Consider the following 14,191-nt stretch of genomic DNA (forward strand, 5'->3'; position numbering starts at 1 on the left):
CGTGTCATGGTCAGGGAAAATCGGTGCCGTTAACACATTGCTATTTCAAAGATGCACGTGCGGATTGGAAACCCATTTCTAAACTTGGAATTGTATTCGTATTCATTTTTAAAAAATCATGCTGGTGTCGTTTCAGCTCACTCCACCGAGTTACCGAATGAATTCAAAGCCACATACAGTCATTTATTATTTTATTTCAAGCTGCATTAGTAATCATCTTTACATTACACATTTAAATGACAGTGTAGTACACGCAATATAAAGAAATGTACATTGACAGTTTCTTTACACACATCGTGGAAAGTCCGAAACACGGGGCGCTTTAACCACCTACGGGAAACAATAAATATCTGCTTTGTGTCCTCAACGTTTCAGATAAATGGCCACGTTAAATATTTGATGGCTTTCAGTGTGACGCATACCGCCGTAAAGAATCCATCCCTGTGTATCAAGTGAGCTCCTCAGAGCGAAAATACAATTCCATTTTCTGGCTTGTTCAGCTCATAAACCATAAATACACAGCATATGCCAATTCACCATCCACAGCTTCATTTGCATATGATTATCAACTGGGTCAGCGTTGTTTGTGCCTCCGATGTGTCGAAGCCTGCGAGACGAGGGGAAGGGTGCAGAGTCCGACGAGGCTCAAGAAGCACCGCCACGTTTGAATGTGGGTCAGAGTATTGTTCCACCTCTTCCTCTTAGAGTTTCTTTAGACGGAGTGCAGGGAGAGGACGGACGGCGACTGAGACAACATTAATAACATCCACCATAATCAAATCTGATGGGCGCTCCATTGTTTACCCTGTTCGCCCTTCAGTGCCGAACAACTCCTCTTCTCATTCTAGATATGGCGATAATCCTGGTTCAGGTGTGTCGGTCACACAGAGCGACACTTTCATTGATTCCAAAAACACAAACGGATTGTTTCGTTGCTACGAATACATTCATAAACTTGGCAAAATAATGATAATAATATGTAATATGTACTGAAACCGTATATCGATTTTTTCAAAGGAAATACATCCAGGTCTATCGTGATAAAATCAATCTTTACACACATTGCTCACTTATACTTCTGTATGGAGATTATAAATCAAATACAATTTATATTGTCGAGGTATAATTGGAAACAACAACAAACTGTTTATGACATTAAAGGCTGTAATATTTGACTGATCTCTCGGGAGTAGTTGACATTCTTTGTCTTTGTTTGTTCTTTTGTTTTCTTTCCTTGCCTGCTTGATTTGTGTGCTGTAATTATTCGAAGACTGAAACAAAATGCCATTTCAATATCAATTAAACATAATTTCCCCTCCCCCCACAGTGTTGAGGTTCGTCGGCCCGACCGATAACGTCTACTCCTGCAGCTTCGTCCAGATGTTGGAGCAGCGGCTGGAAAACGCCTTCGACGAGGCCCAGGACAAAGTGCTGGAGACCTACAACCGGCTCGCCGTGGAGGTACGCCGTCGGGGTCACGGAGGCTGTGTGGTCACGTGTGGTCCGGCCAATAAGGCTAATTCAATTCAATTCAGTATATTTTATATATCCCAATATCCCAAATTACAAATTTGCCTCAGAGGGCTTTACAGTCTGTACACAAATGACATCCCTGACCTTTGACCTCACATCGGATCAGGAAAAACTCCCAAGAAATAGAAGAAAAAAAACTTTCACTGGGAAAAAAGTGAAGAAACCTTCAGGAGAGCAACAGAGGAGGATCCCTCTCCAGGATGGATAGAAGCAATAGATGTCATTACAGAGTTACAACACATTCAATGAATATGACAGAGTGTATGAATAGTTGGTAGGAGGCATGGACCACGATCCAGACCTCCATGATCCATGGCAGGAGACATCAGACCCAGCCAGGTCCGATGGACCCTATGCAGTGGTGTATAAAGTACCCAAAAGTCATACTTGAGTAAAAGTAAAGATACTTGACTGGAAAATTACTCAAGTAAAAGTAAAAGTCACCTATGAGAATACTACTTGAGTAAAAGTATTAAAGTATCTGATTTTTTTTAAACTTAAGTATCAAAAGTAATTTTCTGATATAAAATGTACTTAAGTATTGAAAGTAAAAGTAAATGCTGGTAATAAAAAAAACAAAGGGTCAGAATTGTGAGAATTATGAAGTTTATTTGTTTAGGCCGCCATGAACAAGGAGTATGAGCTAGGATGAACTTAGCAATATTTGAATACTATGAAATTACTAAAATAAAAAAACACGATTAACACAGAAAAAAGCAGAACCAAAAGTAACAACAAAAATCATCACTTTAAACTGAACAAATTCTTGTTCATCTTCAAAATAAGTTGATTTTCAAAATGGACAGATTTCAGTCTCGCTCTTCTGGGGCTGAAGACGAGTCCTGCGATGCTGAAGAGCCGTTCACATGGTGCAGGTAGAGTGTGTCTAGCTTCACAGACCCTGGTGCAGGTAGAGTGTGTCTAGCTTCACAGACCCTGGTGCAGGTAGAGTGTGTCTAGCTTCACAGGCCCTGATGCAGGTAGAGTGTGTCTAGCTTCACAGACCCTGGTGCAGGTAGAGTGTGTCTAGCTTCACAGGCCCTGGTGCAGGTAGAGTGTGTCTAGCTTCACTGGCCCTGGTGCAGGTAGAGTGTGTCTAGCTTCGCAGACAGCAGCACACAGTTAGCATTTCAGCAAGTCAATGATCTGCTGAACAGGTCACGTCTCCATCCAGCTGTTTGCTGCTGTCATGCGCTTGAGATGACGAAGAAGAAGTCCTCTTCATCAGATGAACTGGACCTGGTGGCATCCCCTAGCTGCAGGGAGGGTTCTTCCATGTGCTGCTTGATGTAGTCCATTCCTGAAATAAAGTGAGGGTATTATATACATGATAGAATTAATAACATGTCATGACCCCAACCTAAAGTTTAGTACAAAATAGTTTGTTTTAATTTGAGGTTTATACATTTAGTTTCATGCACTGTCCGTGCATCCATAGTTGATTTGTGAATATGCACTTGTATCTCTGTAGTTAACCCTAACCCAAATCAATATCGTCGCCATTACTGGACCGTCACTCTTATAATATTAATACAAATAATAATAACAATGCTGTAATGATTAGCATTATATTATAGCCAAGATGACTCAAATCAACAAATTCTCACAACTGTCAACACTTCTTCAGCTCATTAACTCGCTAGCGATCCGTCTACTACACTAACGCTAATTGTCTCATTTAATTGACGATAGCTAGCGAACGTTCGCCTAACGTACAACATGTGTAGGACAATCAGACACCGGTCTTCCCCTCTCCTGCCAAAGATATAACTTACTACAATCCTGTGGGCAACACTGCTAGATATCTTAACAGGTTTATGATGATTATCAAAACTAAACATTAACGTTGCGGCTCATGGGATTAATCTTAATTTACCTCAATGTGTTTCCTGAGGTTGGATGGTGTGTTGAAGGCCAGTATCTCCGTAGCTTTCGGTCGGCATAAGAGGCACTTCATCCGGTAGGAAGGAACTTTTACTCCGACAAAAGAAAAGAGTTCGCCCAAATATGGCCACGGATGTTGATCTTGGTCCCCGTGGTTGTTCGAGTAGCTTCCATTGCTGCTCCACATGAAATGAGTCGTATCTGTAGCCGCTCGCTCGCATCCTGGGCATCACTGGGAAGAGAAAACACGCGGCAAGGACCACTGATCCCCAACCTGGTGTTCGTGGCGGCTCAGGTGTGCGCTATGTGTTCCACAACAGTCCCCGATGTTTGTCTCATGATTATTTTTTTCCGTAGTAACGAGTAACGATACTGTTTCAGGGGAAATGTATCGGAGTAAAAGTACAAGTTTTCATTGCAAAATGTAGTGAAGTAAAAGTAAAAGTAAACAGAAATATAAGTAGTAAAATAAAGTACAGATACCCAAAAAAACGACTGAAGTAAAGTAACAAAGTATTTCTACTTCGTTACTGTACACCACTGACCCTATGAGACGTGAAGTCACAAAGACTCCGGGGAGAAAGCAGAGTTGATAATGTGTGATGGAGAGATGTAAACTCATCCATAAGGAGAGAGGGAAGAAGAGATAGGTGCTCAGTGTATCCTAAAATGTGAAAAATGCGAACAACACAAAGCTGGAAGTCCAAATTCTGGAAGCTTAGAATATAGATCTTTTATCATTTGATGTAAGGTCACACTATTCAGGAAGTATTTGTAGAAATATTCTCTGAAAGAAGGAAGTGACTTAAGTTTATTTCCAGAGACGTGATCAAAAGTCCTTCTTCTCCCGTGGCGTTTTATGTCCGAACCCTTTGCAGCAGCTTTCCCTCCTTTTGTTCCCGGCTTCTTTTCTCATTTTCTGATCGGCGAGGTGCTCTCATGACTGCAGGATATATACACGCACGCACCGTCATAATCATAAAGTGGGTCTCGGAAAGCAGGGGGCCGATATATAGGCTCCATTCATAATTCATCCTCTGAAATATTAACACTCACGGAGGAATGCGATGGGAGGTCCTCGTATCTCGCATCGACACTTTTACTCAGTCACGTTGTTTTTAGAGAGGAAAAAAAACAACCCCATTGTTCATTGAAAGTGTCAAACTGTGTCTCGAAGCTCCGTTATGAATTCTTTATGTGGCATCTTAGATGTTTGGTAGATATGCTTGTCGTAAATGAAAAATGGAAAGGTCATTGCAAGAAAGACGTGTCTCCCCTCAGATCCAGAGCGTGTCCCAGGAGCCGGGCTCCCCGTCCGTCTCGCTGGTGTACGTGGTGAAGAACCAGGACACCATCCTCAACGGGACCATCTCCAGCGGCCTCCTCAACCAGCTGACCGCGGAGCTGGTGGGCTACTTCCTGTTCTACCCACCCATGGTCATCGCCGAGCGTAAGTGATAATGCATCTTGAGGGATACATCTGAAAATGTTTCCCCATGAATCTTTTGGAACTATTTTCTACCAAAGTAACTGTCCCTTTTGATAAATGTTGGGTTGTCTGGACTAGGGCTGCACGGTGGTGTAACGGCTAGCACTGTCGCCTCACAGCAAGAGGGCCACGGGTTCAGTTCCCGGTCGGGGCGGTCCTTCTGTGTGGAGTTTGCATGTTCTCCCCGTGGCAGCGTGGGTTCTCTCCGGCTTCCTCCCACAGTCCAAAGACATGCAGTCAGGTTAATTGATCTCTAAATTGCCCGTAGGTGTGAATGTGAGCGTGAATGGTTGTGTGTCCCTATGTGTGCCCTGGATGGACTGGTGACCTGTCCAGGTGACCCTGCCTTCACCCTATGTCAGCTGGGATCGGCTCCAGGATAATGGAATGGAATGTCTGGACTAATGCTGACTTTAATTCTGTAAAGACATGCCCCTCCAACCCTTTCTCACTCCGTACCCCCTATACAACGTCTCGTAAAACAAAACAAAAGTTATCATGGGGGGACCCAATATAAAGGCTCTTCCTGAATTAATTCAATTCAGATTATTTTGTATAGCCCATCCTCACAAATTACACATTTGCCTCAGAGTGCTTTACAATCTGTACACATAGACATCCCCGTCCCAAAACCTCACATCGGATCCCAAACTCCTCAAAGAAACTTTCTATGGGAAAAAAGGGAAGAACCCTTCAGGAGAGCAACAGAGGAGGATCCCTCCCCAGGATGGACAGATGTAATAGATGTCATGTGACCAGAAGGAATCATTACAGAGTTACAACACATTCAATGAATATGACAGAGTGTATGAATAGTTAGTCGTAGGCATGGACCACGATCCAGACCTCCATGATCCATCAGGCAGACGGAGGTAATTAGTGAATTGAAGAGATTCTTTTAGCTGACGCTTGTATCCAAAGCGAATTACTTTTGTTACATTCATACACCGTAGACACAGCTACAGGGAGGAATTCAGGGTTAAGTGTCTTTCCCAAGGACACATCGCCAAGGATTGAACGGCCAACCGCCTGATTCAAAGACGGACCTGGTAACCACTTACACACAGTCGCCCCAAAATGACCCGGTGTTGGTGTTCGAGGGTTTTATTGAATGTAATTCCTTGTTAAATCCAAACACGACAGTGAAAAGGTCACAAATATTTCAATATGCAAATGAGCAAGCGAGTGATATTTTGAGCAGCCAGCAGCTTGAATGAGTTGGCAACGTCGCTCGCGAACATGTCAGCCCGCTCCCGTCGCTCGTTTCTGAAGAGTCGCTCCGCTCTCGCGGCCGCACGGAGAGAGAGACTTGGCCGGCGTGGTCTAACCCGCAATTAATGGAGCACGGACGACGAATTAAAGTCCAGTCAGAGTGCTTGATACTCATTTGCTTGATGTACCTCCAAGCCTCCAATCTTCTCAGAGGGCACTGCCGGTGCGTTGGCGATGCCTCTGTAATTAGCCACAGAGGGCCGTAAGTGGAAAGAAAATAAGTCACGTGTCACGTGGCTTTGACAGTCGCAATGTGTCGCATTATGCTCCCTCCGTTGAAGCTGGTGTTCCTTTTTTGTCCCGAAAGGAGACATCGACATTGTGCTCGTCCCTCTAACTTCTCTCTGGTGAGTCTCCCACTCAGTGCGTTTACATGATGGTATAATTCTAATCTTGCTTTAGTCGGACTATGCTATCTTTTGGGGGATCTGCTGTTATCCCAATATACATGGCAGTGAGTAATTCGAATCATTGGCCGAAAGCATGTCATATCCGATACGATAGGCGGCGCTGTTTTCATTACAACTCGTGGTGATACAGCCATTTCCGCTTGACCTCTTCACCACCACCAACAACAACATTTCGAGAAAGATGGCGAACAGAGAGCAAGGCGAAGCTACATCCCTCTACTATTCTTCCATGGTGTTAATAGGAGTACAGCCAATGCAAATGGCGCTATTGGTTGAGTTGATAACGGAGAGAAGACGCCGTCGCCGAAGGTACACAGAGAATTTAATTTATCGTCTCTTTCGACTTCCGGGTCACGACATGGGAGGGAGGGAGGGAGGAGGGCGGCGGGATCTCGAGCATGCGCAAAGACGCAAAGTCCAGTCCCTAATCGAATTCACCGTTACATGCCGCGAGAGTCGAATTATCAACTGGATCGGATCGAGCTATCCAGGGGTGTTAATTGGATCGAAGTCGGACCGCACATAGTCCGACAAAGGTGTTTACATGAAACGGATAATTCGATCTCTGTCCGACTAAGCCAATAATTCGATTGCATGTAAACGCACTGACTGTTGCAGATTGTTTTCTCACCACAGAGCTCGTTCAGAGCCGCTGAAGAACCATTGAGTCCACCGCAGAGCAATGCATGATTCATGCCGTATGGCGTATGTTTGACCTGGGGGAGAACTCGAGATTACTCGATACTGTGTAAGTAAAGTAGGATGTCAGAATATATTATGGCCTCCGGACTAAATAGAAGGATATATTTAGAAGGAGGAATGGAGTTAACCTCACTGACATGCATTTGCTGAATACAAGTTTGCGGTGCGGGGCGGTGGGTTAAAACTAACCTCAGCTTATATTCGTAGTTTCTGTTGCGCTTTCCGATGGAAGCGTTTGTCACACATGATGTGTTCAAGGACCGTCTAAAAGGTGTTAATCTGGTGATTATGACTGAGTGTTCACAGTTGTGATTACGATGTATGAATTAATTTGGGGGTTCATTAAAAAAAAGATGCTTTCCATCACACACTGGGCTTACATTCTAGTCAACAGTCTAACACATGGACATCATTATATTTCCTGTTACACAGCGCAAAGCCTTGTGGGAACTAGGATTGTGTGTGTGTGTGTTTGTGTGTGTGCTTTTACGTGATCAAAAGCTACTGGTCATAGCAAACCAAGTTGCATCAAACACAACTTAACATCAAAATTGCTCCGCGTATATCATTATGCCATAATCCATAACTCCCATGTTTTCCTGTAATATCTGATTTGTTCTGCTTTAAATGACCAGTGTGTGTTATGAATATAATATTTGTTCCTGTGATTTTTATTTGTGCATTATCAATCGAAATTAAGAATTGTTGTGTTTTCGTTAGCTTAGGTTGAGCCCTTCATCGTAAAGCTCTTCACGGAGTCCGCCATGTTTTTCTACAGTAGCTTGTAAAGGGGAGGGGTTAGCGGAGGGGTATTCAGTTGGTTAAAATCTGCAACCTTACCAGTAGATGGCTCAACATTGTACACACTGCTCCTTTAAGGCCGGAGAAAAAATCAGAGCATTTAAATATCTAGTTTTATTGCAACCCATCTTGTGCTTCAAATTAACTCAATATCAATATTTACGACCACGATCTCCCGCTAACATTAATCAAGTGCTTTGAGTCGACTAAACATGACCATAAAAACCTTAATTGTGCTTTAGTTGATAAGTTGAGAGTAAAGACTTTGCAGATACATTCAAATAACAGATATGTTGATAAAAATGATGTAATCAGAGTGACATTACGTACGGTTATTTGATAATAATTAGGTGCACATGGATAAAAAATTAGGGAAATTCTCGCAAATATTTTATATATATATAAATGATTATTATTATTATTATTATTATTATTATTATTATTATTATTATATTGAAAACATGTTGGTAGGTTGAGCAATTAGTTTAATAGGACAATAATTACTGTCTCCAGCATGGGTCGGCTTAAGAGACCCAGCAGTGCACACGGGGGGTGGTGGTACCGGTCCGGAGACCGAACCACAATCCCAAGTGACCGACTACAGACGTGAGCTCTGTTCGTCTTCCACTCCGGCCTTTAATGCCATCTGCGATATTTTAAAAAGGTCAAACAGCTGTACGGCTCCGATCATCTGAATCACGCCGTGGGCGATCTGTCGTCCACGTACCCCCGAATGAGCTAATTCCATCCCGGCGAGATTAGATTAGTATCTATTTGCTCGTACTCTCAACAGCCAGCGGGCGAAAACACCACACTTTCACTGGGTCACATCCAAAACCCAGTCTGCTCTCTTAAAGAAGCAGTTTGTTGTTGTGGTTTTTACAAATGTTTCACTAAAGTTGAAACAATGAGTTCACAGTATCGTACGAGACCCAACGGGGGAATAGTCCAGACATCGAGCGGTGATGCTGAAGGCATCAACGAGTGATGGATTCTCGTGCGATGAAAGCCGCCTGGATATTGATCTCCGCTGTTTAATAAATATGTAATTGAGAATAAAACGGTGCACGTGCAGCCCGCTTCCCAGCTTCCTAATATAGAATGTATACACTGCAAAAAAGGCACTGTTTAATCCTCTTTGAGTAACATGTGTTAAATACTACACAGCCCAGCTGTTTTAGAACATTTTGGAAATTTTTTTTGGGAAGTAAGGAAGTATGGCTGCTGAAGTATGGAGACAACTCGTCATCGGTTTGTTGACAGCATGACAAATAACACTAGCTTCATACTTTTAAGCGTTTCCTTTTTCCATTTGCTTATCATTAGATTTGTAATATGAGCCCCCGCCCCACGTCTACAGCATTATTGAAATCAATGTGTTCGATGAGAGAGAGAGAGAGAGAGAGAGAGAGAGAGAGAGAGAGAGTAAACGGTCACAATGCAACCTGACAGGAAGTGTTTCATCCTAATTGATCATCTGTGGCAAAGGGACCAAAGCTAAACCCTTCTCTGCAGATATGTCGCCTCTACACGAAGAAATGTATGATAAATGAATCATAATAGATAATACTTATATAGAAATAGACAGATATCAAAACTTGTCTAAACTTGACTCAGATTTATTGAAATACACAAATTAAATGAAATTAAACACATTACTGGAGTTTTTCCTTTCTAATCTTCCATGTGGATGCTGTTAAATTATATATATTTTTTTGCACTGTGCAAAAATGCATTTCCAAGTTCAGCTAAAGCCAATATGATGAAGATGTGAAGACTAACATATGTTTTATATCACATCCTGAATGTGTCCACAAAACAGGAAATGCTACCTGAGATTATTATGAGATTACTGCCTTCATATGTCACTTATATGGACCCTCAATAGTATTACAACTATAGATTAAATGATTTAGTTTAAAATTACTGGGAATATTTTTTTACTGGTTCTGAAAATCTCAATTCAATACAGATGCCTCTTAAGAATTCAACCAGCCGAGAACATAGACATCAATCGGTTTAGACCCTAATTTTAAATAAAGAATTCCATCGTTTTTTACATCTCTGTGGAATTCTTTAGATTTAGGAATTCAGGTGGCTAGATTCTGTCAACAAATCCCAGCGCCAAGAAATATATTCTTCACCAGCGCAGGATCGCCAGACGCCATCTTGGAACGCCGTCTTGGGACGCCTAACCCCGTTTTGCAGCAAGTCGGCAGCCTGGTGGAATTAACAAAAACATGTTGAGTGTCTAAAGAACGTAATTGGGCTCGATTTACAAACTCTGTTCTGTGACGTCACTGTGATGTCACGAGTACGACGCCAGGACCAGGACCAGGACCGGGACTGATCTCAACCGGCTCTCGTCAAACGAGAGGTTTTCTAAAGGGAATCTGAAACAATACCGCTTTCGTCCACAGGGGCCGCCGAAAAATCAACACTGAATGAAAGTTGCTCGTCGTAGCTTTAAAAACTTGAATTTTAGATAATTGTGTACAAATACCAGTAACTTTCTCTCTCTCTCTCTTTCTTTCTTTCCCTCTTCAGCCCTTGAATACCATAATCTCAACACGTCGATGGTGACCAAGAACTATTGGGTGATAACAGGTAAATGGCTCTCACACACACACACACACACACACACACACACACAAAAACACACACACACACACAAACACACACACACTGCCGCTGGATGATCCGCGGTAATCAAGAGCCACATTGATCGGACACAACAGCCGATTTCCCCGGTGCCGGTTGTTGTGCGATACAGCATAATAGTATTGGCCCTCTCATTTTATTCCCCTGTCCTAACACACACACCCACTCCCCTCCCAACCCCCACACACACACACACACACACACACACTCCTCTGTTCACTCCCTCTCTTGCGCTCTCCGTGTCCAGAGTGTCTATAGCTGCTCTGTTCCTGGGAAAACTATTGATGTATAATTCACAGCTTCCTCACTTGGGCAGAGGGAGAGATCACTTCAAATCACATCACGGCCTTGTGTGAAGGATGTGTGTGTGTGTGTGTGTGTGTGTGTCGCTGCAGCTGCAATAGACCTTTCTGGGCAGCTTTCAGTCTTCTCTAATATCCGACTCATCTCCGGTCTTATTGTTAATCTCTCTCCCCCTCTCCTCCCTTAACATCAACGTCTCCCCTTTTTTAATATTATCTCGCCTCCTCCGTCCTCCCCCCCTTCTCCCCCCTCTCTCTCGTCTCTCCTCCCCAGTGATCCAGGATGTGGAGAGCTCCTCCCTGGAGGCCAACTACCAGAGCTTCGCCAGCCTGATGGAGCAGCGGCTGGCCGAGCTCTTCCTGGTGGCCGGCAGGCAGGGTCCTCGGACGGCGCGGCCTCGGCGGGCCACCAGCGTGGGCAGCTACACCGTCCAGGTGGGTGGGGGCGGGATGCTTGTGTGTCACTGTGATTAATAGTGGCGATGGCGAGGTTCTCTGCGACCACATCCTTTTTCACCTCCAAGTGCCCTTCTAGTTATATGTGTTGCAAAAGAATTAGAGCCAAAATAGTTAATTGATCAATAGATAATATCTATTATGTAACTTTTTTAAAACTTCATCTCATGTCATAGTAAACTGAATCTCAGTGGGTTTTGGACTGTTGCTCGAACAAATTAATTAATTCATTCATTCATAAAATGGTCTGCAGATGTAGCGATAATGAAAATGATTGTTAGCTGTGTCCGTGTGGTAAATTTGAAGATTGAGACAAAAACATATATTTTTTAAATACATGCTAAACAAATCTCAAGTCGTCTGCAAGTCGATTTTCATCGTTGAATAAATGAAAGCGATGAACACCGAGTAAAATAACAACATGCACGTGGTGAGATGTTTGTACTGCTCTAAGAGAGGACGCTCACGTAAAGGTAAACCGATGTTGGTATTATGTTGAAGCACAAAAGTGTGTGTGTGTGTGTGTGTTCTTCCCTTCCCCCGGCCGCCGGTCCATATTGAGTAAATGAAGACAACGATTGACCCTTCCCGGCCTTTATGCCTCACGCTACCTCGAGGGTTTATGGGAAGTCACAGATGACCAGTTTTATTGCTGCGGAAAAGAAAGAGACTGGGGTGGGGAAAGGGGCAGAACCATCCAGCCATTCAATATCACACGTCATTTCTTTTCATGACAAAATAAAATGACCAGACTTGATTAAACCTTGTTCGGCAAAATGTAATTAAAAAAAAATTATAATCATTTGATGTATGATGAAAGGAAATTGAGATTTCCAAGCGACTCAGTTTTCCTCAAGTGTCTTCCCCGAGTGCAGTTATCTCACATCAAATGCTTCGTCGTGATCAAAGCAGCCGGGGCCCGTTCTGAGTTTTGATTGCGCCGCTGTAGATAATGGCGTTGGATCTGTTGGTGAGCTGAGATGAAATTTCACCTCAAGATGTTTGGACCCCTCATTTATCCTCCTTCCAGATGGTGAGCATGCGTCGGCTGCCGGGTCCCAAGAGCCCGGCGGAGATGACCTACTACGCCCAGCTGAACGGGGCGGCCATCACCGGATCCGCCGCCGCCAAGACCCTCAGCAGTCTGGACTCCCAGACCATGGCCCTGACGCTGGGATACTTTGTCCAAGTGCAGGCTGAACGTAAGCTTCGTTATCTTATCCTACCTCAGAGGTGTCGTTAGGCCTATTTTAGGGAGGTCTTCGATTGTGGCAATCATTTAGCTTTACTAAAGGTTTACTGAAGGCACATGTAAAGGGAGTAACCAAATAGCTGGCTCGCTTATTTGTTAGAAACTGTCTCCAGTGAGCGAGAGTGTGAACGAGCAAATTCAAAATACAAGAAATAACTCTCCATTCTTTGAATTAATATATATTACCATATTTTCTTCCATTGAATGGTATATTTGACATCTTTATCTCAGTGTTAGTGTCCAAATGCACATAAAACTAGAACGGGCACTCGGTAGAGCGCATACCTTCGCCGCAGCCACTTGTTTGGTACCTTTTCATGACCTTGACCTTTGACCCGATCGATCCCACAATCTAATCAAATGGTCCCCGGATAATAACCAATCATCCCACCAAATTTCATGCGATTCGATTTCATACTTTTTGAGTTATGCGAATAACACACAAACACACACACACACACACACACACAGACAAATAAATAAATAAATACACAGCGATCAAAACTTAACCTTCGCATTCTGAGAATGCGGAAGGTAATAACACTGACATTCTGTCTCTTGTGTTCACATACTGAATGCAAACAAAACTACGGTGCAATATCTCACTCTTTATGATTGAACCAATCTATGAACTGTTGGAAACAATGGATGTCCGAGGCCCCAAAATAAATGAGACCCTGACATGCCGCTAACCTTGGGGCTTAGCCCCCCTTTCCTTTGAATCCTACAAACGCCCCTGTGCTACGTTGTTATACGACATAAGCACCAAGCAGCTCAAGAGACACGCCGCAAACGTCAGTGTCCATGACGAGCCCCTTCACGTGGTTATGAACATATTCAACAGGACAAAGTGAGTCCGCTCTTTCAAGGGGAACTTCCAGGACTTTACACTTCATGGAGTGCTGTGTCGGGTTTAGTGGCATCTACCCCTTCACTCACCTCCTTCTTTTGTGTTCTTCCATGAAAAACTGCGTCTTTCTTGATTGAAAATGATTCATAAATTGTCTTTAAAAAAGAAAAAAAAGCTTCACTCTCCCAGTTAACTATAGCGATCATATTATTTCTAAAATAAAGTCTCAGGGGAGATGAGTTGGAGGGATTTTGCCTCTTTATACACAAATGAAAACATAGTTATGGATGTAATATTTCATGTCTGCCAATAAATCCCACTAAATCTGACACACTGAACCTTTAAGCAAATGGAAAACATTTTCTCTAGGAGGTGCAGTCTCGGTTGAGGAGTGAACCGGTAACCGTTAAGCTGTTAACCGGCAAATGCTTGTTTTTACATTTTGTTTTTAGTGCAGATTAAATAAACAAACAAGACGTCTGTTGATTTGTGAATCTTCATCTTTATGCTAAGATATGTGAGAGATATCAATCTTCCTGTTCCATCCTGTTAAATTTTTTTGCAAATTAGCATATTTCC

General features: G+C 43.1%; 1 protein-coding gene across 1 annotated transcript in view; it reads left to right on the top strand.

Annotated features, from left to right (window-relative positions):
• The window catches only part of kiaa1549la (KIAA1549-like a), a 70,987-nt gene that overhangs the window by 15,982 nt on the left and 40,814 nt on the right, over positions 1-14,191 (top strand). The window contains exons 7-11 of the mRNA XM_056417335.1: positions 1,328-1,461; positions 4,699-4,867; positions 10,639-10,698; positions 11,329-11,489; positions 12,541-12,712. Of these exons, the coding sequence (XP_056273310.1) occupies positions 1,328-1,461; positions 4,699-4,867; positions 10,639-10,698; positions 11,329-11,489; positions 12,541-12,712 (696 nt within the window). The remainder of the gene's footprint in view (positions 1-1,327; positions 1,462-4,698; positions 4,868-10,638; positions 10,699-11,328; positions 11,490-12,540; positions 12,713-14,191) is intronic.

This window comes from Pseudoliparis swirei, chromosome 6, assembly GCF_029220125.1.
Source record: "Pseudoliparis swirei isolate HS2019 ecotype Mariana Trench chromosome 6, NWPU_hadal_v1, whole genome shotgun sequence".
Classification (NCBI taxonomy): Eukaryota; Metazoa; Chordata; class Actinopteri; order Perciformes; family Liparidae; genus Pseudoliparis; species Pseudoliparis swirei.